This window comes from Mus caroli, unplaced genomic scaffold (genome assembly GCF_978045245.1).
Source record: "Mus caroli unplaced genomic scaffold, Mus_caroli_1 scaffold_4, whole genome shotgun sequence".
Classification (NCBI taxonomy): domain Eukaryota; kingdom Metazoa; phylum Chordata; class Mammalia; order Rodentia; family Muridae; genus Mus; species Mus caroli.
This window is the reverse complement of record NW_028227259.1, coordinates 40,699,446-40,725,952: the sequence shown is the minus strand read 5'-3', so window position 1 is coordinate 40,725,952 and position 26,507 is coordinate 40,699,446. Positions and strand designations below refer to the sequence as shown.

At 44.5% G+C, this 26,507-nt stretch overlaps 1 protein-coding gene across 1 annotated transcript; it reads right to left on the bottom strand.

Annotated features, from left to right (window-relative positions):
* Positions 1-560: 560 nt before the first annotated feature.
* Positions 561-9,701, bottom strand: Tmem128 (transmembrane protein 128). The gene is made up of 5 exons (XM_021163185.3): positions 9,459-9,701; positions 7,811-7,952; positions 4,998-5,156; positions 2,708-2,813; positions 561-1,130 (listed from the first exon to the last, which is right to left on the bottom strand). The coding sequence occupies exons 1-4, from the start codon at positions 9,547-9,549 to the stop codon at positions 2,714-2,716; spliced, it is 492 nt and encodes a 163-aa protein (XP_021018844.1). The 5' UTR covers positions 9,550-9,701; the 3' UTR covers positions 561-1,130; positions 2,708-2,713.
* Between the last annotated feature and the right edge of the window lie 16,806 nt (positions 9,702-26,507).

Sequence of the window (26,507 nt, the reverse complement as noted above, 5' to 3'; positions counted from 1 at the left end):
CTGTCCCGGGCCCTCATTGCTGACATCCTTGTCTAACTGATTCTGGCCTCAGCCTGGATCACTCTATTCTAAATGAGTCTCCACACACAACTACCAACTGGCTTGACTCTACCAATTATGCCTGAGCCCTCATCCATCTCAGTTTCTCTTTCCCTCATTACTTGTGTTCACTGATCACATCTCTCCTGTGTGCCAGACACCAGAATGGGTGCCTGACAACAGTATTTCTATTTCTCTAACCCCAAAGACAAGTATTATTCTCCATTTGCAGTTTAAAAATTGGCAGTCCCTCAGTTAAGTGTGTGGTGGGTATTGTGTGCCCAAATCCCAGTGGTGACCTTGTCAGTCACGTCACAGGAAAACAAATGCACAGGTACCTCTGAGTCACAGTGTTTATGACAGGCGTCATGGGAGCCTACAGGGCACAAACAGCAGTGGCTACTAAGCCACTTAAGCACAGAGTAACCTACTCTAAAAAGAGGCTACAGAATTTCTAGTTAACTCTAAATATGAACAGCAAAAAACAGAAGCAAGCCCCAAATTTGTATTAACCAAATGCACAAGTTATAAAAATATTTTATTGATGTTACAGAAAAAAATTATATGTACTTAAACATTATTAAAAGAACATAAGTTGAAAACTGTTAAAAACCCAATAACTTATATAATGATAAAATCCAGAGTAACAAGAAACCATAAGATACTTCCGTTTGGTCCTCTTATCTAAAAAGCTATGACAAATACGAGCTATCCAGTGACTACTAACGGTGACAACACGATTCTGTCATGCTTGTGTCCAGTCACCTATACAAGGGCAGCTAGCCTTCAAGTAGAACAGGCCAGAATCTGTAAAACTGTTGGCACTGTGCTCCTGTGATGAGCCACTACTGTCTCTAAAAGCTGACAGATTAACACTCGCTAGTTCTAACACAAACTGCTGATAAGCAATCACTTGTTTTGAACAGCAGAGAGAAAGATCATTTATTCGGATTTCGACAGCAGATCTAGAGAGTCACAATTTCTCCATGGAAACAACTCACTGCGGAGACAGCAATGCATACTGAGCTTCTCCTTCCTGTCCGCAGACAAGCTGGACGCTTTGTTCACTTTAAATACTCAGGTTCTGAAGTCTGGAAGAAACCAGCATTTATGTGCCAAGTGAAACATCTTAGCTCATGAATTCCCATTAAAAGCAAAGTGGTGTGGCTGGAGAGATGGTGTAGTGGTGAAGGGCACTGGCTGTTCTTGCAGGGGGCTAGGATTCAATTCCCTGCACTCACATGAAAGCTCACAACCTCTTTAACCCAGTTTTAAGGGATGCTATGCCTTCTTCTGACCTCTGTGATGCACATCTATATACAAACAAGCATATATACAAGCAAACACTCATGCACACAGATATGTATTTCAAAAGGAAAAGAGGTCATGCTTGGCTCCCAGCACCACACCGCTCTCACCGCCAGCCACACACCAGGCTCATGGAAGTCCAAGGCACCCAAACACCTAGAAACAGCCAAACAGTCAGAACCCAAGATTGCCAGCCACAGGGAAGGGGGAGGGGGGAGAAAGTTGGGAATCAGGGTCAGTCAAAGCTGTGGGAATAGGGTGATACAGGGACTAAACCTCTTAAAGTGAGGCATGCACAGGAACAAGGGGCCCCATGGGTCTCATCAGTCTCTGGACAGTGCAATATTAGAAGATAATTGTTTGTGACAGCGTGGTGATGGCCAGCAAATTGCCTGTGACTAGCAACAGCAGGCTCATGTGTACCTCTTCTTTCTGGTCACACTACGGGTGCACACATTCCATCAGCTGGAACACCCTGGTCCTGAGCCCCACTCACACATCCCCGAGTCTTACTTCCTCTGTTTGCAAATGGCCCTATCAAGTTGATTTTCTCCAAGTCAGATGTAAGTGGCACAAGGGGAGGGACTATATTGTCTTTTTTACCCCAATCATAGCATGAGCATTCTTCATACTCTATACACTTATTTAATAGATGTCTATCAGTACTCCCAACCAGACAGGAGCTGGTCCACAGGGACACATAAATTCTCTAAATAGTATAAAAAGGGCAGAATTTTTGAAGATTTATTTTTATTTTATACACGAGTGTTTTGCCTGTGTATATGTATGTATAGCACATATGTGCCTGACATCATCTGTGGAGGTGATACAGGGACTAAATCTCTTAGGTGTTAGATCTCCTGGACCTATGTGAGCTGCAATGCAGATGCTAGGAATGGAACACAGGTCCTCTGCAAGAGGAGCCAGTGATCTTCACCAGTGAGCCATCTCTTCATCCGCTGGAAAGAATTTTTTAAAAAGGGCTAGGGTACCATTCATCCAATATTTATAGAAAATGGCAGAATCTGTCCCAAGTTGAGTAAGATCACCATTATTTCCCATACTACTTCTAAGAACCATCCAGCCAACAGTATAAAGTGGCCTCATGTGCACTTCTCTACATTAAGACGCACATGCTGTCTTTATGAGTTCTTTGAAAGGCATGATGCTGTCTCTGAAAAACGAGCACTTAAAACTCCACATTGGGCAGGTGGCCTCAGGCCTTGCAGCTGTGTTCAGTGGTGACACGCGTCAGCACAGACACAGCAGGAAGGGATTCCCAGGCAGTCCTGTCAAGAGTGCCCTCAGGAAGTGACTGCAAGACCTTTCCACGGCTCACTGTTAGAAACAAGCATCTTACCGGAGCTTATCCGAGGAGTGAGATGAACATCACGACCCCCATAAACTGGGTGAACAGCAGCAAGGGAGTGAAAAATGACCACACATTCCACAGAGCCAGGTTGAAGCTGAAAGAAACCAAAACCAAACAGCTGACAGCAGCAAGTGGGATGACACAAACACCCCACTCCAGAGTCCGGAGTGGGAGCTCGGCCCGAGGACATCCACGCATGCGGGTCGTTAGCCCCGGCACCATTAATGATGGCAAGGAGATTTCTGCCTGTGCTGACAGAAGCTGCACCGTGACCTGGGGTGACATGGGCCTCTCGACGTTAGCATGTGGGATGGACCACAAACTCAAATGGCTGCAACCTACTTTATCGTCTCAGGCATTATCATGGGAAAAAGACGAGACGACTCTTAAAATAGCATGAAAAAGCAATGCTATACATGATGCTATAAAGTCTTCATTGCAAAAAACAGTATTCTTGTCACCAAATCAAATCAAACACTTCCTAAAAGCAAGTGAGTTTCAATGACTGAACCGATAGAAGCAGAAGCTACCAGGGAAACCATAAAAAAATTAAATAAGCTATCTAGACAGCTATGGGTTTTAATACGTAATCCTGGATAAATAGATGTCAAATAATCACAAGCCACAAGCCTGAAATTAATTTGATGTTTCTTGGGATGTTCCTGCTATAGAAGGCAAAGTAAGACAGAATCCTTGGTCTGCCCTCACCACAGGATACTGACCTCACAGTGGCGAGTGTTCGGCTGCACTGGGTCAAAGGAAGGGCATTTAAGCAGAATATACATAAAGCTTTAAGACTTTCCCAAAAAGCAGAATCCAGTTTACATAAACCCTCAGCCGGGCGTGGGGGTGCACGCCTTTAATCCCAGCACTCGGGAGGCAGAGGCAGATGGTTTTCTGAGTTCCAGGCCTATACAGAGAAACCCTGTCTCAAAAAACCAAAAAAAAAAAAAGAAAAAGAAAAGAAAAGAAACCCCTCAGAGAGGAAGCTTAACTTTCTCTACATTTTCTGATATTTACAAGTTTTTCTTCAGTGAGCAGGTACTACCTTTCTCTCTCTCTCTCTTTTTAAAATAGCCTCTCTTCTTCTCTGAGCATATGTGAATTTACAAAGGTGGGTTCACGCTGGCAACAGGGAACGAACAGGTTGAGCAGTCTTAGCATGTGCACACTGTGAAAGACACGTAACCTTTAAAAGGCACAGCTGCTTCCACTGTGGAAGAACTACAAGCTACACTGTGCCACTAGACACACTGGGAAGGCATGACAGCTGTCCCTTCCTACCTAGGGATCATTAGCTCTAAAATATTGCAGCAACACCAAGTCTCGAAATGCTCGGGGCCTTCCAGGGAGCCCTGCACCTGCAGATCGCCTGCACCTTTCCCCACATCCTTATGTCATATCCCTAAGGTCCTTACAGTGCCACACACTGTGAACTGATGCCCAAGGCACTACTACTCTGTTGTTTAGGGAGCAACAGAGAGAAAGGGACTGCACATGCTTAACACAGATGACATTCACTTTGGGGGACAGTGGCTAGTGAGACAGCTCAACCACTTTGGAAAAGCCTGATGCTATGGAATGAAGCTCACCTTTCTGGGTATATGTATACACATGTAAGCCCAACAGAGTGGGGGGAGGAGGTCTCAATGGCACCCTTCCAAACAGCACAACTATAAACAGCCTGACTGGGTGGCCGCGCAACAGATACACTAGGACTCAGTGACACAGTGGATTGACAACTGGCAATGAATAACCGTTGGGGACAAACTACAAGTTAACAGCATACGCTGCATGTATACAGTTAAATATTAAAGACTGGTGATTATACAACCAACTTCTCTACAGTCTTGTATTCAAAACACAGATGAACAGAACTGTGTTTATGGGATGCACAAAAATGGCAACAGAGATGGGGCAGTGTTTGCAGGCAGCAGGAAGGCACCGTGAAGCAAAGGGAAGGGTCAGCAGGGATCACCAGTCCTCCCTGGCCGAGGGCAGCAGCACTCGCCTCGTGATGAGTTCACTCGGTGCACAGTGAAAGACACTTACTAAACAAAACAGAACACAGAGCTCGGGCAGATGTCACCTTCTCTGTCATGAATAACTGAGGCAGATTAAGAGAGAAGGATGCTGAAAGGAGACCCCCAAAGAACAGAGCGCCTGGGACCCCCTTTTCCCTGGGGCACCATGCTGCTTGATTTAGGTTCTGGGTCACATTCATCACAAACACAAAGTGATTGTAATTGCTTTTCACTCACATTCAACATCCACTCACCAAATCCCTGCCGCAATGAAAGTTGCAGTTGTGATGGGCACCAGCGTTGGGTATTTGACATCATATTCTTCAATCCCACGGTACCATTCCAGGTAGACTATGCAGTAAAATGCAATTGACAGGCTGACAAATAACAAGGCTCCGCCAAAGAGAAACCAGCTGTGGAGACAAAGAGGAAGAAAGTAAGTGTCGACCGTGCTGGGAGAAGCAGAGATTTCAGTAGCCTTGGCTTAGTAGGGGTCATGCCTTTTTGCTTCTAAGAACACACCATGTTGAGGCCAGGCCTGTGCTTTCAACTTTCTCTCATCGCCACAGCCCTGGCCCAGTGTCTAATGTCTATGTTGTCTCTGCCACTGGAGGGCAGGTGCTCCCAAGCTCCCCACTTCCTTCTGTGGTTGATCCCATACATCATCTGTGGGGGACCATTCCTAATGCTACTGCTCTCACATTAAAGTCCTAGGAAAGCTAAGGAAAGGAAACACACTAAAGCCATGAAAAGTCAGCCTTCCCAGCACGGCCTCACCACACAACAGTCCCAGGCCCTCCCGGCATCCTGCCCATCACCTGCCAAACAGGCACCATGACACCTGGTAATGAGTCTGTCTGCCACAGAAGAAAATAACCTGCTGAAATCAGAAGTGCCCCTGCCACCATGCCAGACCCATCCTGGGCTCGACCCAAGTTCAAGTTCACAAAAACAAAGCTGAGGTTCCACTTGAGGTCCTCGGCTCTCTCCCAGCAGATTCTAAACCAAAGAGAGACGAAGTTTGCCGGCTGATGAACACTGAGTGTCAGCTTTGTCACTGATGGAGCTGAGAGAAAAACATGGCTGTGGGGAGTGGGATCAGAGCTTTTGTTCATATTCAGTCCCGCCAGGCAGTGGTGGCGCATGCCTTTAATCCCAGCAGAGGCAGAGGCAGGCAGATCTCTGAGTTCGAGGCCAGCCTGGTCTACAGAGTGAGTTCCAGGACAGACAGGGCTACACAGAGAAACCCTGTCTTGAAAAAACAAACAAACAAAAAAGATACTCAGTCCCACACAGACTTATTCCTTGGTTCTGGACCACGAACTTCCACTTTGTCAGTGTGGCCTGTGTGAGTGTGGAAACAGAAGCCTGCAAAGTGAGCAGAGTTAGCCTCCTTCAGGAAGCAGACACCCGCCCGAGAGAACGGTGCTGGGTTCCAGTTCTCCATCTAAAACTCACTTAGACAAGTCACATGACCTACCAAAGAGCGAACAGATGGAAGAACGGGGTGGGGTGGGAGGTGGTATTTTTAAACAAAGATGCTTCCTTATGAAAGATGGAGCAGCCTCTTTCTCAGGATTTAAATGAACTACTTCACGTCTTACACCCTTCCACCTGAAGACTTTGAAGACTGCATTTCCCATGATTCAGCAAGACCAAACTCCTGCCTGCATCTTTTATGGCTCTACTGTTATGTCTAGGCACTGTTCTTGGCATGAAACACAGTCCTCATGTGCCAGCTCAGACATCACCTACATCTCCCCCTTTTCTGGTACCTGATAGCCTCCACATTATTCACACACGATGCATAATTTCTGTTCTATGGTCACCTCCTGGGATGAGAGAGAACAGGATCTGTCCCTGGATAGGAAGGGCCATTTGACACTAGGACTCAGACCTAAGCTCCTGACTCCTCCCGCTGACCTTCAAGGCAGCTAACTCTGAGTCACACCCTCTAATCACCCCCTTCCTAGCTACTCTGAAACACGCCTTTCTCAGGCCACAGTGCCCACTCCACCTCTGGTTCTCAGGCCTTTCTTCTCCAGTCTTCTAGGGGCACAGGTAACAATTTTAAATTGCACACATACAAGGTACAATGATGTAATCTACTGTATGCAACAGAGTAAAATGACTACTAGAATCAGCTTATGGACACATTCAACACATCAAATAGCTAACACTGTATATAGAAGGGTAATGGGAGGGGTCACGAGACGACCACATAAGATAGGAAGATGATAAGATCTCACATACACTGTACCCCCAAAACTTACTAGGCTATGTGTGAAAACCTGCACCCTTTGACTAAAGGGTGTCTTGTTGTTTTCTGTATCATCAGTAGCTGCTTCAACATCATGTCTGATAGAGGTCATAGTGTGCATGCACATGTATATATGTATATGTGTGTATGTGTATATGTGTATATAGGTATATATGTATATGTGTACATGTGTATATATGGGGGGGCATATAGGTCAGAGGTCAACCCTGTATGTGTGTGTATGTGTGTGTGTGTGTGTGTGTGTGTGTGTATGCCAGAGGTCAGCACTGGGTGTCTTTCTTGATCACTCTCCACCTTGTTTTTAAGACAGGGTCTCTCACAGACTTGGAGCTCACCGACTCATGCAGACTAACCAGTCAATAAGCCTGGGGATCCCACCTCCACCTACTCAGAGCTGGGGTTAGAAGCACCAAACTGCCTTGTTTCCTTTTTTTTTCTCTCTGTTCATTTGTCTGTTTTCTAATGTAGGTTCTGGGGATCAAACTCTGATCCGCATGCTTAGAATATAATAGCAAGCACTCTACCAACTGAATCATCTCACTATCTCTTAACTGTTTCGTGAATTCAACTGACAGACACGAAAAACATGAAGCAACTGGGTGTTTTTTGTTGTTGTTGTTCTTCTTTCTTTTTTTCGTTATTTGAGGCAGTCTCACTAATATAGCTCAGGCTGTCCTGGAGCTCAATGTGTAGCTTTAAACTCAAGAGATCCACCAGCCTCTGCTTCCCAAGTTCTGGAATTAAGATCATTGTGTCACTATGCCTGGAGAAACAACATTTTCTTACCTATTGGTGTGAAAATTTTCTTTAAAGGTTTTAAAGAAGTCAACATAATAGGTCACAACAATGGATGCCAAAATCCAGAATCCAGAATGAATGTTAAGTCTTGGAAGAGGTCGCTCCTTTTTCTCAACAGCTGTGGGTGTTTCTATAAAATAGGGGAGATTTTGAGTTATGAACTTGCCCAGTTTTTTACACCAGATGAAGTCATCTCCTAGAACTTTCCATTAACCAGAATCCCACCCACTAAGGTGCGAACTCCTTCTGTCAGAGCATCAGGGTAAGTGTATATACAGGGGCAGAGACGTCGCCCAGTGGTAGAATATATCTTGAGTATGCATGAAGCCTTGAGTTCTATGCCAAGAACCTACCAAACAAATAACAAAAAATGGTAGATTTACATTTGCTGAAATAGTTAATAGGTACTCACTAGAAAATATGCTCAATATACTGGTTATTGCTGCAAAATGAATCCTGGACTCACATTTCATAATCTTCTAGCTACAGCAATGCCATCCGGAAGTATGGTATAGCATACACTTTATTTCACATTTCCTCTAGGAAAGTAATTATGTTAACTAAGTAAAATGTCAAAAGCAGGGGAATGAGAGGGTTCAGTAGGTAACATGGTTGCTGCACAAACATGAGAACCTGAGTTCATCCCCAGCATCCACAGAGACAGGTGGATCCAGGGGCCAAGGGACATCTAGCCTCAAAAAAAAATGTGAAGACCAACAGAGCAAGATGCACAGTGTCAATCTCTGGCCTCCAAAAGCATGTGTACCAATTTATGAGTGTGCATACACTAATAAAAAGAAAACGCCAACTACAATAAAATTTATACCAAAATATTTTAAACAGACATCAGCTTTTGGGGTAGCTCCAACATGGAGTGGCACACCAGAGCTGTAGCCCCGGAAGACAGCATAGACTGCACAGTTGATAGGCACGTCACTGCTCTCCCTGCAAACAAAATGAAGGGATTCCAACATGCCCTCTCTGTATGAGGACTACTGGTCTCCAAGTGAGGTCCGAATGGCTATCAGTCTCTAGAGAGGTTCCTACTAGCACAAATTCTTGAAGCTATTCTCAAAATGCACACAAGCTGCCAGTGTTTATTTTGAAAAGCTAACAAATGAAGTTCTTACAATATCCAGGTCAAATAGCTCTAAAATAAATTGTATCTCATCCTTACCGTTCTCTAGCCTATAGGAAGCCAACATGATTAGTTCCTATGAAATCGCTTTTTATTCTGTGCATCTACAGGCAAAAACACATAATGGAGAGTAGTTTGTACCCAAATGGTGGCATGTCATATATTGTTCTGAGATGCCTTCTGAAAACGGCCCGCAGGGATGGATACAGAAACGTCTATCTGATGTCCAGGCAGAGATACATCTAATCTAAACTTATTTTTGCTAGCTTTCTGCTGACAGGCAGCTAGGTACATCCATCCGTACCGTGTTACAGGCAAAGCTGAAGTGGTTGGTTTTAGTTTTAGTTTTAAAGGGTGTTTCCAAGCCCGCATTAAGTCGGCTCTCCACGGAATGCGGAAATGCAGCTCAGGGGAGGATGCGAGGGTTGCAAGACCTGTCAGGACCCTGGACACCGACTCGCGGCCCCACTCTGGGCCCCAGAGTCTGGGGAGCCTCACCCGGCTTGACCTCGTCCTCGCAGTCCAGCTCTACTTCGGAAGGAAACAGGTAACGCCGCCGTAGCTGCTCCCGAGCCCACGGAGCGTCCATCTTGGCGCCCGCCAGTGCGACGGAAGTGACCGCACGCAGCACTTCCGGCGCCAGGTCCAAGGGCGGAATCTCAGGACGCTCGGAATAAAACTACATTACCTTGGCGGTTTTAGTGGGTGAAGAAACCGCGCTAAATCACCAAGAAGCACTTGAACTTTAAAATACTGATCTCTGGTCTCAGGAGCAGTGGGTCCCTGTATTATTACTATCTATGGAAGCTCTAAAGGACCAAGATTAGCATTGCCTCTGGCTGCGCGGTCCGGAGAACATCTAGTTTCCATCGCTTAAACGTAGAAAATAACCTTCTATCCAAGGCTGAACTTCCAAACCCCAGTCAGTCTCCCAGCTACTCCAGCTCTGTAGGGGTTCCACTGCTAGTCTGGGATGAGTTGTAGGCAGTTCCAGGGAGAGCAAAGAACCGCCAGATTAGGGAGAAACGACCTCTGAGATTAAAAGAAATTGCACACCCCCCAACATCCCTGTCAGATGATACTGCCTCAAGGTCCTCAATTTTTCACTTTCATAGCTTGGAAGAGTGAAAGAGCATGCAATCTGACTAACTGCAGGAAACTCCCTCCCAGATGTGATGACACCTTTTGCCTCCAGAGTCTGCATTCCTCTTATAAACTGCAGCTTTCCCCAGTTTCTGGGAATTCATTTTGGAAGCAATTCCCCCTTGTTCCCATTTGCTGTAAATAAGTTTTTTGGTTTTGTTTGTTGTTGTTGTTGTTGTTTGTTTTGTTTTGTTTTGTTTTTCTGTGATCACTACTTTGGTGTTCTGTTCATTTTGTCTCTGGTAATACTGACAGGTTGCATAGCTTTGGGTAAGGAAGGAACCCAATACTATTTGCTTTTCTGCCTAATAGACATTATATCCACCTCTATATCTGATTTGTTGGGCTTGAGGGAAAACCAATGGTTTAGGGATCCTGTGAGCCCTCTTCTCTCGGCTTGTGAAAAATAGCCCTCTCTGGACTGTGGGAACCAGCCTTCTTTTCCAGCCAATTGTTCCCACCACCCAGTGCCCATAATCTGCATTTCACTGGATCACAACTTATTCTTCTATCAAGAGTCCTATTGTTTATTCTCCTACTCTTTCCCTAGTGAGTCATGAGCTGAGAAAGTTTGTGCTTAACCAGTCAAGCGTGTATTGCACCTGCTATTCACTAGGAACTGCCTGCCATGCCTGAGGCCGGGCAATGGAGACAAGATGAGTAAGAACTGACCTTACTCTTGAAGTGCCCCTGGGTCAAACCTGACCTGAGATATAGAAGAGAGGACAGTGCTGCTTGAAATGTCCAGACGTGTTTCATTAATCCGAGCAGAGCAACATTTTCTGACCAGCTACTTAGAGTAAATGCTGAGGACAAGGTAGGGATGGAATGGTGGAGATAGTGTCAATCTGGTGCCATAATAGAAATCTGCCTGTGGGATTTGGGGAGTACGGAAGAGAGCTGGTGTGTTCTGCCAGGGGATGTAAGGAAGGCAGAGAGGAGGGCTGAATACAGCATCACATCCCGGCAGGCAAATCTGAGCACTCTTCCATATGGTGTGGGGGCTGATGGAGAAATAGTCAGGAAAGGGGTTGAGTTTCTCTGAATTTGTTTCTGTTGTTACTTTAGCTTTCCTGCATCCCTTGAGGCAAAGAGTAATGGCTGAGCAGCTCGGATGGCCTTCCTAAACAATAACTCCCTTTTCCTGGTTTCCTTTTCTTTCCAGGATCCTAAAGAACCAGATTCAGCTCTTCTCTGTTCTCCTCTTTTTCCCCCTGTACAAAGTTAGAAAGTCTTGTTAACAGAAAAGTCAGTTTGTCCCATCAGCTAAGAAGGGTCACTGCTGGGTCTCCCTTGAAACTGGATATTCCCAAGAGAGTTACAGCCGTTCTGGAGTTTCCATATGTGGTATATTTGGGTCAGGTCAAGTTTCCCCTGTGGTGTTTCCGAAGACTTTGTGTTTAGATCTGAAATCCTTCCAGGTATTTCCCCTGGTATTTTTAACGGTACTGCCTTTACACCATATTGATGATACTTAAAAGCTGATTGGAACCAGTCCAATATTTAATGACATCTTCTTTGCTGAGGCCCATCTCCTGGGTTCCTCAGTGTATTCATTGTGACACCTTAATTACAGATATGCGATACAGGCTACAACCAACAAAGAAATTTTCATTTTCAATGTTGATTACCTGTGGGAGAAAATGAATTTGACTGTGACCTTTGCCCCTTTAGCTGTCTAGTTAAGTCCACATGTTTATACGCTATTGAACCCTGCTTCATTTCTGTGGGCTCTTGGGCAAGTGATTTCAATGTGATAAATACCAGTCTATTCATCCATGAAGTTGCATATACTCAAGGGGAGATAATTCCATCCTGATAGCACCACTCCATGCCTTTTGTGGCCTATGCATTCAGACAGTGGGATCTGTCATTCTCTAGGCTTGCCAGCCCCAAGATCTGACATCTGACACTTACTTTTTGTGACCTTTCTCCATCTCCTTGTCTTCCTGTCTCTCTGTCTCTCTCCCTCTCCCCCTCTCTGTGTTTCTGTGTGTGTGTGTATACATATATATGCTGAAGGTTATGTATACTCATGGTTGTGCGTTTGCCAGAGAAGTGTTCTAACCACTGAACTATATGGCCAGCCTTGATCCACTTGCTCATTCATCAGTTTTCTTGTCCTTGGAGTCTAGATCCTCACTGTTCATGTCAACCTCTCCAACTATCAAACTTGATTGTCATTCTTTTTTTTTTTTTTTTTTTTTTTTTGGTTTTTTTGAGACAGGGTTTCTCTGTGTAGCCCTGGCTGTCCTGGCACTCACTTTGTAGACCAGGCTGGCCTCAAACTCAGAAATCCGCCTGCCTCTGCCTCCCGAGTGCTGGGATTAAAGGCGTGCGCCACCACGCCCGGCTTGATTGTCATTCTTCACTTGTCAGTATTCTCCACTAGAGTGGAGGCAGTCATGTTCTCATTGTCTGGCAAATATGGAGCACATATCTGGGACTCCCATAAGCTAATCACAGACAGCTCCCCCACCTTTCTCCCTCTCTGCTGTGGTCCTAGTTGTTTACAGGACGCTTACCACCCTGTCTCAGAGGAACATGACCCAGACCAGACCTCTGGAAGCTTGGAACTGATGCTGAGCTATTGAGATGATCTTCTGTGTTGCTTTGGAATGGTGGCCTGTGAGGTCAACATGGAGTGGAAACATGAAGGGACCATCTAGAAAGGGAGCTCTGAAAGACTAAGAGCATCGTTCCCACTCATGGATCCTCCTGAGCCCTAGGTAGCCCAGTCTATAATGTGAACCCCAGGAGACTATGGAGGTAGCTCAATGGTTAAGGACACTTGCTATGCTGAAGGAGACCCAAGTTCTATTCCCAGTACCAGGCAGCCCACTTCCAACCACCTATAACTCAAACTCCAAGGTATCTGATGCCTCTGGCCTCAACAGGGGCACACATATGAACAACAACCCTACCCCCATTCAACCCCCACAAACACATAACTAAAACCAAAGCTCTCAGTATGAGCTCTGGAGATGGTGGACTCACTGGCCTTCATTACTGCCTGTGGTAGTTTGAATAAGAATGGCCCCTATAGGGGGCTGGAGAGATGGCTCAGTGGTTAAGAGCACCGACTGCTCTTCCGAAGGTCCTGAGTTCAAATCCCAGCAACCACATGGTGGCTCACAACCATCCGTAATGAGATTGGATGCCCTCTTCTGGTGCATCTGAAGACAGCTACAGTGTAATAAATAAATAAATCTTTAAAAATAAATAAATAAATAAAAAGAATGGCCCCTATAGAGTCATATTTGAATGCTTAGTCACCAGGGAGTGGCACTATTTGAGAAGGATTAGAAGGACTAGAAGGTGTGTCCTTATTGGCTATGTGTGGCTGTTGTTATCCTTTACAAAGAGTTTATACATTTTTTTCTTAATCTGCCTCCAACGCACATGTGTTAAGTTTATGAATGTATGGATATGCATGTATTTGTATATTGGGGGGTGCACATCTATTTACAGGCACAGATGGAGGCAGAGGAAAACCTCACATGTCATACTTAAGAACACTGGCCACTTCTTTGAGACAGGGTCTGTCATTGGTCTGAAACTCACCAAGTAGAATAGGCTGACTGGCCAGTGAATCTGAGAGATCACCTGTGTCCCTTTCCCCAGTGCTGGGACTACAACCATGGACCACTCTACCTGCCATTTCCCTGTGGGTTCTGGGCATCGAGCTCAGGGCCTCAGGCTTGTGAGGCAAGCCCTCCACCAACTGAGTCAGCTCCCCCACACCAATGCTGTTTTGAGTAACATGATTTGGATATAAAGTGTTCCCCAACAGGCTCATGAATCTGAACACTGGGTCCCCGGGATGATACTGGTGGGGAGGTCAGACAATCTTGGTGGTGAGAGGTGTGACCAATGGATGTGTCTCACCAAGGGGCAGAGCCTTTGAGGATTATGGCCTTGCCCTGCTTTGTGTCTGGTCCCCTTCCCTGCTTCCTTTCACTGCCCTGATGTGAGGAGTCCTGTTGCATAGTCTCACTGCTGGGAACTTTACCACGTCATCCCTGCTAGGATGGACCGCAGCCGCCAGCCAAAAACAAGTTGTCTTCCCTTAAGTTTCCATTAGCCATTCTGTCACAGTAAGGGGAAGAAGAACTAAGATAAGTGGTTTCCTGTTCCTACAACCCTGTGACCAGGTTGATACAGCCCTCTTTTTTTCTTTGTGCCTGTAAATCAGCAAATAGCCCATGAGAACCTCCAGGAACATGAATACACACACAGCTCTTAGTGAAGAATGTGCTTGTCACCTGGAAGACACCCAATAAGTGTCAACATATATCATTTCAAAGCCTTTCATTTTAAGAAGAAACCTTGATGAAAATCATCATAAAAATAATCATTCATAAAAAGTTAAATATGCAGCTCTTCACATGTATGTCTGGCTATTTCCACAAGAGCTACAGTGTTACCATGGTATAGCAAGATCAAATATTAATATCATGTAGTATTTTCTAATGTTATCAAAGGGGGGGGGCTTACTTTACATTCCCACCAGCAGGGGGCAGATGAAGCCATCTATCTTCAACATTTTCACCAACAGTGAATGTGATCAATTTGGTGTTTCCCAATAGATAGTTGGGGGAAATTGTGATTTTTTTTCCAATTTTTTATTAGGTATTTTCTTCATTTACATTTCAAATGCTGTCCCGAAAGTACCCAATACCCTCTATGCTCCCCCCTTCCCTACCCACCCACTCTCAGTTCTTGGCCCTGGTGTTTCCCCTGTTCTGGGGCATATAAAGTTTGCAAAACCAAGGGGCCTCTCTTCCCAATGATGGCCAACTAGGCCATCTTCTGATACATATGCAGCTAGAGACACCTGCTCTGGGGTACTGGTTAGTTCATATGGTTGTTCCACCTATAGGGTTGCAGACACCTTTAGCTCCTTGGGTACTTTCTCTAGCTCCTCCATTGGGGGCCCTGTGTTCCATCCAATAGCTGACTGTGAGCATCCACTTCTGTGTTTGCCAGGAACTGGCATAGCCTCACAAGAGACAGCTATATCAGGGTCCTTTAAGCAAAATCTTGCTGGAGTATGCAATGGTGTCTGCGTTTGGTGGTTTGGTGGCTGATTATAGGATGGATCCCCTGGTGCGGCAGTCTCTGGATGGTCCATCCTTTCGTTTCAGCTCTAAACGTTGTCTCTGTAACTCCTTCCATGGGTTTTTTGTTCCCAATTCTAAGAAGGGGCAAAGTGTCCACACTTTGGTCTTCGTTCTTCTTGAGTTTCATGTGTTTTACAAATTGTATTTTGGGTATTCTAAATTTCTGGGCTAATATCCACTTATCAGTGAGTACATATCATGTGAGTTCTTTTGTGATTGGGTTACCTCACTCAGGATGATACCCTCCATATCCATCCATTTGCCTACGAATTTCATAAATTCATTCTTTTTAATAGCTGAGTAGTACTCCATTGTGTAAATGTACCACATTTTCTGTATCCATTCCTCTGTTGGGGGACATCTGGGTTCTCTCCAGCTTCTGGCTATTATAAATAAGGCTGCTATGAACATAGTGGAGCATGTGTCCTTATTACCAGTTGGAACATCTTCTGCATATATGCCCAGGAGAGGTATTGCGGGATCCTCTGGTTGTACTATGTCCAATTTTCTGAGGAATCACCAGACTGATTTCCAGAGTGGTTGTACAAGCTTGCAATCCCACCAACAATGGATGAGTGTTCCTCTTTCTCCACATCCTCGCCAGCATCTGCTGTCACCTGAATTTTTGATCTTAGCCATTCTGACTGGTGTGAGGTGGAATCTCAGGGTTGTTTTGATTTGCATTTCACTGATGATTAAGGATGTTGAACATTTTTTCAGGTGCTTCTCAGCCATTCGGTATTCCTCAATTGAGAGTTCTTTGTTTAGCTCTGTGCTCCATTTTTTAATGGGGTTATTTGATTTTCTGAAGTCCACCTTTTGAGTTCTTTATATATATTGGATATTAGTTCCCTATCTGATTTAAGATTGGTAAAGATCCTTTCCCAATCTGTTGGTGGCCTTTTTGCCTTATTGACAGAGTCTTTTGCCTTACAGAAGCTTTGCAATTTTATGAGGTCCCATTTGTCAATTCTTCATCTTACAGCATAAGCCATTGCTGTTCTACACAGGACTTTTTCCCCTGTGCCCATATCTTTGAGGCTTTTCCCCACTTTCTCCTCTATAAGTTTCAGTGTCTCTGGTTTTATGTGAAGTTCCTTGATCCACTTAGACTTGACCTTAGTACAAGGAGATAAGAATGGATCAATTAGCATTCTTCTACATGATAACCGCAAGTTGTGCCAGCACCATTTGTTGAAAATGCTGTCCTTTTTTCCACTGGATGGTTTTAGCTCCCTTGTCAAAGATCAAAGTGACCATAGGTGTGTGGGTTCATTTCTGGGTCTTCAATTCTGTTCCATTGGTCTACCTGTCTGTCACTATACCAGTACCATGCAGTTCTTATCACAATTGCTCTGTAGTACAGCTTTAGGTCAGGCATGGTGATTCCACCAGAGGTTCTTTTATCTTTATCATTGAGATGAGTTTTTGCTATCCTAGGTTTTTTTGTTATTCCAGATGAATTTGCAAATTGCCCTTTCTAATTCATTGAAGAATTGAGTTGGGGGCTGGAGAGATGGCTCAGCAGTTAAGAGCACTGACTGCTCTTCCAGAGGTCCTGAGTTCAATTCCCAGCAACCACATGGTGGCTCACAACCATCCATAATGAGATCTGATGCCCTCTTCTGGGGTGTCTGAAGACAGCTACAGTGTACTTACATATAATAAATAAATAAGTCCTTAAAAAAAAAAGAATTGAGTTGTAATTTTGATGGGGATTGTATTGAATCTGTAGATTGCTTTCAGCAAGATAGCCATTTTTACTATATTGATCCTGCCAATCCATGAGCATGGGAGATCTTTCCATCTTCTGAGATCTTTGATTTCTTTCTTCAGAGACTTGAAGTTATTATCATACAGATCTTTCACTTCCTTAGTTAGAGTCACACCAAGGTATTTTATATTATTTGTGACTATTGAGAAGGGTGTATTGTAATTTCTTTCTCAGCCTGTTTATTCTTTGTGTAGAGAAAGGCCATTGACTTGCTTGAGTTAATTTTATATCCAGCTACTTCACCGAAGCTGTTTATCAGGCTTAGGAGTTCTCTGGTGGAATTTTTAGGGTCACTTATATATACTATCATATCATCTGCAAATAGTGATATTTTGACTTCTTCCTTTCCAATTTGTATCCCCTTGACCTCCTTTTGTTGTCGAATTGCTCTGGCTAGGACTTCAAGTACAATATTGAATAAGTAGGTAGAAAGTGGGCAGCCTTGTCTAGTCCCTGATTTTAGTGGGATTGCTTCAAGCTTCTCACCATTTACTTTGATGTTGGCTACTGGTTTGCTGTAGATTGCTTTTATTATGTTTAGATATGGGCCTTGAATTCCTGATATTTCCGAGACTTTTATCATTAATGGGTGTTGGATTTTGTCAAATGCTTTTTCCACATCTAACGAGATGATCATGTGGTTTTTGCCTCTGAGTTTGTTTATATAGTGGATTACGTTGATGGATTTCCATACATTAAACCATCCCTGCATCCCTGGAATAAAACCTACTTGATCATGATGGATGATTGTTTTGATGGTTCTTGGATTCGATTAGGGAGAATTTTATTGACTATTTTTGCATCAATATTCATAAGGGAAATTGGTCTGAAGTTCTCTATCTTTGTTGGGTCTTTATGTGGTTTAGGTATCCGAGTAATTGTGGCTTCATAGAATGAGTTGGGTAGAGTTCCTTCTGTTTCTATTTTGTGGAATAGTTTGTGCAGAACTGGAATTAGATCTTCTTTGAAGGTCTGATAGAACTCTGCACTAAACCTATCTGGTCCTGGGCTTTTTTTGGTTGGGAGACTATTAAGGACTGCTTCTATTTCTTTAGGGGATATAGGACTGTTTAGGTCATTAATCTGATCCTGATTTAACTTTGGTACCTGGTATCTGTCTAGAAATTTGTCCATTTCATCCACGTTTTCCAGTTTTGTTGAGTATAGCCTTTTGTAGAAGGACCTGATGGTGTTTTGGATTTCCTCAGGATCTGTCGTTATGTCTCCCTTTTCATTTCTGATTTTGTTAATTAGGATGCTGTCCCTGTGCCCTTTAGTGAATCTGGCTAAGGGTTTATCTAGCTTGATTTTCTCAAAGAACCAGCTCCTCCTTTGGTTGATTCTTTGTTTTTTTCTTTCTTTTTCTTTTTTTTTTTTTTTTTTGTTTTTTTTTTTGTTTTTTTTGTTTGTTTGTTTGTTTTTCGAGACAGGGTTTCTCTGTATAGCCCTGGCTGTCCTGGAACTCACTTTGTAGACCAGGCTGGCCTCGAACTCAGAAATCCGCCTGCCTCTGCCTCCCGAGTGCTGGGATCAAAGGCGTGCGCCACCACGCCCGGCTTGGTTGATTCTTTGAATAGTTCTTTTTGTTTCCACTTGGTTGATTTTGCCCTTGAGTTTGATTATTTCCTGCCTTCTATTCCTCTTGGATGAATTTGCTTTCTTTTTTTCTAGAGCTTTTAGGTGTGTTGTCAAGCTGCTAGTGTGTGCTCTCTCTAGTTTCCTTTTGGAGGCACTCAGAGCTATGAGTTTTCCTCTTAGAAATGCTTTCATTGTGTCCCATAAGTTTGGGTATGTTGTGGCTTCATTTTCATTAAACTCTAAAAAGTCTTTAATTTCTTTCTTTATTCCTTCCTTGACCAAGGTATCATTGAGAAGAGTGTTGTTCAGTTTCCACGTGAATGTTGGCTTCCCTAATGCTGTCTCAGGTCCCGCACGATTGGATCGGAACAGAAGTTGTGTTTCACTCACCAGAGGTCCTAAGATCGTGTGGAGAGTCCTCTAGGGACCGCGGGGGTGTCCACTGACTCTGCGCCCAAGGTAATCCAGTGCTGGCGCTGACCGGAAGGGGGAAATTGTGATTTTAATATGCTTTTCTTTGTCTACATGTTTTTCATGTTAATTGTTTATACACACATGTGTAACCTCTCAGATCTACTTTTCTGGTTTGTCTTTTTGTTTGTTTGTTTGTTTTGTTTTTTTGTTTTTTGAGTCAGGGTTTCTCTGTGTAGCCCTTGCTGTCTGAAAATCACTCTGTAGACCAGGCTGGCCTTGAACTCAGAAATCCACCTGCCTCTGCTTCCCAAGTGCTGGGATTAAAGGCGTGTGCCTGCACTGCCCGGCTTGTGCTTCACTTCTTATAGCTGTAACAAGCATCTTTTTAAGGGCTTTGCCCACCAGAAGTGTCTGCCCGGATAAGGGTAATGCAAAGGGCCATGCTGTCTGAGATGCCACTTTTACCATTGCAACCCAACCATATTAACGGAAATTTCCAATAGTAAATAATTCATGTTTGAAATTGTCCTTTTGAGTGGCACCATCCCACTTTCTCCTGCACGGGACACATGAATCACCCCCTTTGTCTAGAATATCTGCCTTGTATGCACTAGTTACCCTATGGGGAGGGGGCAGCCAGCCAGCCGGCCAGCCAGCCAGCCAGGGACACACAGAGAGACAGAGATTTATACAACTTTCATTACAATGCATTCATTATGACTGTTCTGTTTTACTCCTAGTCATTATTGTTAATGCCTTACTTGGCCTAACATAAATTGAATGCTAACATGGCCACATATTTATTGGAAAACAGAATGACTGTGGGCTTCAAAGTCACTGTAGCTTCAGGGATTGCTGAGATAGTAGAACATCAGCCCCAGATCAGACCTGTCACCCAGGGAACATCGTAAATACCACTTGAGCACATCCGAGAGCCTCATTATTACTTACGAATGATCACCTAACTATCCTGGAAGAAATTCTTTCACTAACAAATAAAACAGACCCCAATCATCAAAATAGCAAAAAAATTCACGGCCAAAACAAACATCGAGATCACAAAACCCATGTGTGACTTTAGAAAGAAACACTGGAGTTTCTCTGGAGAGTTTCTTAAGGTTAGAAGAAAAAAATAGCTTCGATCAGGCTGGTGTGAGTGCACGCCAGCCTTTATGCCTGCCATGGGGAGACAGCAAGATCATCCTGAGAAGGTGTTTTGTTTGTGGCCACCGTCTTCTTCCTCTAGTACTCATCTCAGTCCTCAATAGCCTTGCTTCTGATTTTAGGCAGGAGTGGGAACGGAGTCTCTGGGTGAGCCTGACTTCAATGGTGGATTAGAGAGTCACCATGAGCCTGGTGGGCACCAACTGTATAATCAGCCTCATTAACTCCCAAGGTCATACATCTCACAGGGCATACACACACACACACACACACACCAGTTGGCTGTTTCAAGAAGGCGACAGGTGTTGGTCTCAGCTAACAAACCCGGGCAGGGAAAGTGCTATTCCGAAGACTGCAAGAGAAGTGGCCTAGAGAATCAGGGAGCTGGCTGGGGACTGAGTCACCTGGTGGGCAGGCACCCTTAACGGTATGTGTCTGTCTTAGTCAGGGTTTCTATTCCTGCACAAACATCATGACCAAGAAGCAAGTTGGGGAGGAAAGGGTTTATTTGGCTTACACTTCCATACTGCTGTTCATCACCAAAGAAGTCAGGACTGGTACTCAAGCAGGTCAAAAAGCAGGAGCTGATGCAGAGGCCATGGAGGGATGTTCCTTACTGGCCTGCTTCCCCTGACTTGCTCAGCCTGCTCTCTTATAGAACCCAAGACCACCAGCCCAGAGATGGTCCCACCCACAAGGGGCCCTTCCCCCTTGATCACTAATTGAGAAAATGCCTTACAGTTGGATCTCATGGAGGCATTTCCCCAACTGAAGCTCCTTTCTCTGTGATGACTCCAGCTGTGTCAAGTTGACAGAAAACCAGCCAGTACAGAGTCCCCAAGTGCTCCTGGAGATTTCTGGCCCAATCTGGGAGTGTGGGTCTGTGAAAAGACAGTATCTGTGGTTAAATCCCCCTGTTTGAGTTATAAGCCACCATCATGCTGGCAAAGCCTAAGGAGATGGAGGTGCCCTCCCCAAATACCTAGAATTAGACCGTTGGTGCCAGCTTTTATCACTTGTATACATGGGACCAAACCATTTTCCCTTTCAGAAAAAGAGATTCTCAGGGCTAGAAAATCACTCAGTTGATAACATCGCTGCCATGCAAGTGTAAGGCCTATATTTAGGTCCCCAGAGCCCAGCCTGTAAACCAACACCAAGGGGAGGGTATGTGTGTAAGCTGATCAATGCCTGAAGCTCATTGGCTAGCTAGCCTTGCTAAATCAGTGAGCTTCCAGTTCAGTGAGCCACCCTGTCTCAAAAATAAAAATACAGGTGGACAAAATTAAACAGGACAGACATGAACAATCTTTATGGATTACAACTACTTGAAAAGGTAATTTTAAAATGTGATGTAAAAGGTAAATTAAGTAAAGGTGGAGAGCCACTGAGGAAAGCTACCTAATACGATCTCTAGGCTGAGCTCCTCATCAATGCGCACACCCATGCTAATATACTAACAAGTACATCCCACACACCGTATAACAGGCACAAAGCAACACACTCAATGCAACATACACCTCCATAATTTTGAATGACTGTCATCCATGAAAGTATTGTGGTAGGGAATGGGTAAGTGCTCAAGGCCCTGAGTCGGATCCCAGGTCACTACTGAAAAACAAAATAAAAACAGCTTTCTGGTCATGTAATGCCATGTTCTCCAGTCAAGTTAGTGTGACAGGCTGAGGCTTGAAAGCTACTCATGAGGCAAAAGAGTTTCACAGAAACTCACTCCTGGAATCTGGCGTTCTCTCTAACCCATATATTAATATTCCATTCTCGCGTTAGTTTAGTGTATGGATCCATGTGCTCTCTTTTAGTATTATCCTATTATAAGTGCCTTTTAAGATTGAATTCTGACATAGCTAAAGCCTTCCGCCAGTGTTCCAACAGTCCTAGAAAGTCCTTGAGCAAGACCATTGGCTTGAAATTCAGTAAGAATATTGCTATTTAGAATAGCCTCTGGTACTACACTATCACTTTGAATAAAAGATAAGTCACTCCCTTACACAGGAATTTACCATCACTAAGGAAGAAGGAAGTTTCAGACCAAAGGAGAAACCAGAATAGATACTTAGAACTATAGCGGAGTTACACCCATACACATGTATTTACAATGGCCTAAGGGGAAGGTGGACTATACAATAGACTAAAATAGGAACTATGACAAGGGTGCGAAGCCCTTGATCCTGGCTTCTAAGATTAGTAAATCTTAGGTAGAGCCCTTGTTGATCCCAGTTGTTAACAATAAATTCTATCCCAGGTGGTTCCGGTTAGACCTTTCGTGTTTGCATTCCTCTGTTTTATGTAAGATTCCGGTTACCTCTTTGTACCTTGCGGGTATGTCACCCAACTTCCTTATTGTCTTCTGCATAAAAGTCTGATGCTCGACTTGACAAAATACATTCAGATTCTACACAACCTCTCCTGTGTGCATCTGTCTGTCAATTCATCCAACACTTTGTCCACCCGCTACTAGAGACCCGTTCCACGCAGACAAAGGGGCCCAGAGGGTCTGCGGCAATGTAACCCAGATATCCCCAGGTTGGTTGTCTATTTAAAACACAAACAAAAAGAACTCATATAGGACATGGTGGTACTCACCATCAATCCCAGCATTCAGGAGGCAGAGTTAAACAGATCTTTGTGAGTTTGAGGCCATCATCCTGGTCTATGTAGCAAGCTCCTGGCCAGCCAAGGCTACATAGTGAGACCCTGTCTCAAACAAACAAACAAACAAACAAACAAACAAAGCTATCCACCTAGAACATTTTTTGGACTTTTTTTGGGGGGGAGGGATACTTTCTTTGTTTATATTTCAAATGTTATTCCCTTTCCAGGTTCTCTGCCTCCCCCCGGGGGAGGGGAATCCCCACCCATCTCCCCTCCCCCTGCTTCTAAGAAGGTGTTCCCCCATCCACCCTGGCATTCCCCTACACTGGGGCATTGAGCCTTCACAGGACCAAGAGCTGCTACCTAGAAAATCCTTATGATAAAAACATAAGCCCTCTGTGCAAAGATAAGCCAAGTGAGGAGAAACCTAGGGACAATTTGGAACAGAGAAAAATCCTGATCACTCCAGATCCTGCTATTTGCTGTATGACCCCAGACAGGGCTTTCAAGCTCTCTGCAGACCGTCATCTGTTTCATGGGACCCATTACCCTCCCTGGGAGAAGCTTAAAACAAACAAACAAACAAATAAAACTTCTTGATACTCATCCAAGGTATGCAGAAGATACCCCATAACAGGGAGCAGCTATGACTGTAACTAAGGTAAAATCCAAGCCATGATAAAAGGCATCCAGGGAATAGCAGGTTGTCAATTCCTTGGTTCAGTAGGACAGCCTTTACAGGGCTGAAGCTGGTGTGTGTGCAGAGAGGCAGAGATGTAAGAGTGATGGTGAATCCTCACAGTGGCCCTACAATTTCTTTTTTTTTTTTTTTTTTTGGTTTTTCGAGACAGGGTTTCTCTGTGTAGCCTTGGCTGTCCTGGAACTCACTTTGTAGACCAGGCTGGCCTCGAACTCAGAAATCCGCCTGCCTCTGCCTCCCGAGTGCTGGGATCAAAGGCGTGCGCCACCATGCCCGGCGGCCCTACAATTTCTCTACTGTTATGATACTTATTGTCTGTGTGAGGAAACTAAGAAACAGCATGTGTTGTCATGAGATGTGGACGTTTTCACTTGCTCCCCTGACCCAAGGGACCGCTTCTTTTGGGATCTAGTTGTAACTACTGATTGAGCACAGCGAAGGTCAGAGTTTAAAGGTCTTTGGGCCACAGTCTTCCTGGGGGTGAAGAGGTACAGCTAAGACCTGAGCCTGAGCACTCAGCTACCAGGCTACACTGCCTCTTAGGTGTCTCAGGGCACGAGTTTCAAGAAAGCTACAAAGGCTAGGTGCATCTTGCTGAACATTAGCCCCATGCCAGCACCATAAAGGCTGGGCTAGCAGTGTCAGATTAGAAAACACCAAGGGGGTTCAGCTGAGATCCACTGGGCACTTATTCCAGGGGCTCATGAATGCCATGATGGGGCCCCTGGGGCATCAAAATTCTCAAGTTTCAGGCCTTGATGGCACAAGCCTTTAATTACAGCTCTCAGGAGGCAGAGCCCTGAAGGCTGATCTCTGAGTTCAAGGCTAGCCTGATCTATAGATTGAGTTCCAGGACAGTCAGAGCCACAGAGAAACCTTAAAAGTTTAAATCCCTGCTGACACAACACAGAACAGTGTTTGCACACAGTCTGGGCACATTGTCCTGTAAACTTTAAAGCTATTATTATTGTTGTTGTTATTATTATTATGCCAGTGCATATGGTGTGTGTGTGTGTGTAGGGTCTATGCCATTGTATGTGGAGGTCAGAGGTGAAAAGACAGCTATGTGGAGTTGAGTTTTACCTTCTGTCTCAGGTGGGTTCTAGGGATCGAACTCAGATCTTCCTGCTTGCAGAGTAAGTGATTTACTCACTGCACAATCTGGTCAGCTCTCTCCTCTCTGGATTACTTCTGGATCCCTTGCAGTGTAAACTCTGTGCATGACTGTTCAACTGGATTGATCAAGGAACCCGGAACAGTAACCTGTTTGCACATTCTCATATGTTGCACATTTAAAGCAATGTTTTTAATCCCATGTTGAAAGCTGGCAGATACTAAGGACCACATGAGTGTGGCAGCCTGGTCACTACTTTCTCTCTCTCTCTTTTTTAAAAAATATTTATTTATTTATTTATTTTATGTATATGAGTACACTGTTGCTGTACAGATGGTTGTGAGCCTTCATGTGGTTGTTGGGAATTGAATTTAGAACCTCTGGTTGCTCTGGTTAGCCCCGCTCACTCAGGCCCAAAGATTTATTTATTATTATAAATAAGTATACCATAACTGTCTTCAGACACACCAGAAGAGGGCATCAGATATCATTACAGATAGTTGTGAGTCACCATGTGGTTGCTGGGATTTGAATGCAGGAAGAGCAATCAGTGCTCTTACCCACTGAGCCATCTTGCCAGCCCCACTACTTCCTCACTCATGCACATGGTAAGCGACACACACCAGTCACAGTCACAGCATTTCCTTTCTGGAGCCCAGTTGGGGCCTTGGAGCCGTGCAAAGCACTGATCATCATTCCGACCTGGTGGGCATCAGTAAGTCAGAGGGAATTGGTTTGCTTCACTGGCCTGAGGGTCCAGAGCTCAGAGATTCACACCAGGTTGCTTCTGCCACAGTGAGAATCGGAGCATCATTCCCCAAGACGCTTGGCACCTGCCTTTCTCATGTACCAAAACCCACAGGGCTTGAATACATAGATGTGTTTTAAAAGGAAAATCTCCCACCAAGCTTAGGAAACCCACATGGTCCGAGTTGGCACTGAGAGGACTCCTCCTACCCTGCACACAAAAGTCAACTGGGTTCTGAGTCTCCCTGTTCCAGGTTGGATCCAGAATGTTCCCGCCAAGTGCATGAAGTGCCTGCTCTCCAATAGGGGGCAGGACCTTGAGCCATGGGAAGGGGGCTTAGTTGGCATAGTATATCATTAGGGCAGGGCCTTTGAAAACAAGGGCTTAGCGTGCTCCCCAGCTGTGATGGACTGAGACCCTCTGTAACCACGAGCTTATCACACAAACCTTCCTTGTATAAGTTGTTGCTTCTGGTCTTTATCATCACAACAATGTAAACCTGTAATAAGACCCCTGAATCTCAATGAAATAAAAACAATTTGTATTCTGTCTTAAGTTTACTTCTTTCTTTCTTCCTTCCTTCCTCTTTCTTTCTTTCTTTCTTTCTTTCTTTCTTTCTTTCTTTCTTTCTTTCTTTCTTTCCTTCCTTCCTTCCTTCCTTCCTTCCTTCCTTCCTTCCTTCCTTCCTTCCTTCCTTCTTTCTTTCTTTCTTTCTTTCTTTCTTTCTTTCTTTCTTTCTTTCTCTTTCTTTGTGTTTGCTTTGTATTATTTTTTAAGACAGGGTTTCTCTATATAGCCCTGGCTGTCCTGGAACTCGATTTGTAGGCAGGCTGGCCTTGAACTCACGGATTTACCTGCCTCTGTCACTAGGGCCCACCCAAGTGTTGGAACTAAAGATGTGTGTCACCACGCCCACCTTAGTTTACAATATTGTTGTGAGAAAACACCCTGGCTACAGCGACTTCCTTATGGAAGAGGGGCGTATTTTGGTTTAGGATTCTGGAGGGATTAGAATCCAACACCATCACAGCAGGGAAGCAGGACAGCAGCAGGCTTGGGGGATGGAAATGGAAGCTGCAAGTTCACATCTTAATCCCTAAACAGGAAGTAGAGGGAGCACAAAGGGAAGGGTCAAAGCCCTGAAACTCTGAAGCCCCACCCACAGTGATGTACTTC

Coding starts and splice junctions, on each gene's coding strand:
- Tmem128 (XM_021163185.3), bottom strand. CDS start 9,549: ATGGACGCTCCGTGGGCTCGGGAGCAGCTACGGCGGCGTTACCTGTTT. Junction 5,157..7,810: donor GAAAATTTTCACACCAATAG/GTAAGAAAATGT, acceptor TTGTCTCCACAG/CTGGTTTCTCTTTGGCGGAG. Junction 2,814..4,997: donor TTCATTGCGGCAGGGATTTG/GTGAGTGGATGT, acceptor GGTTTCTTTCAG/CTTCAACCTGGCTCTGTGGA.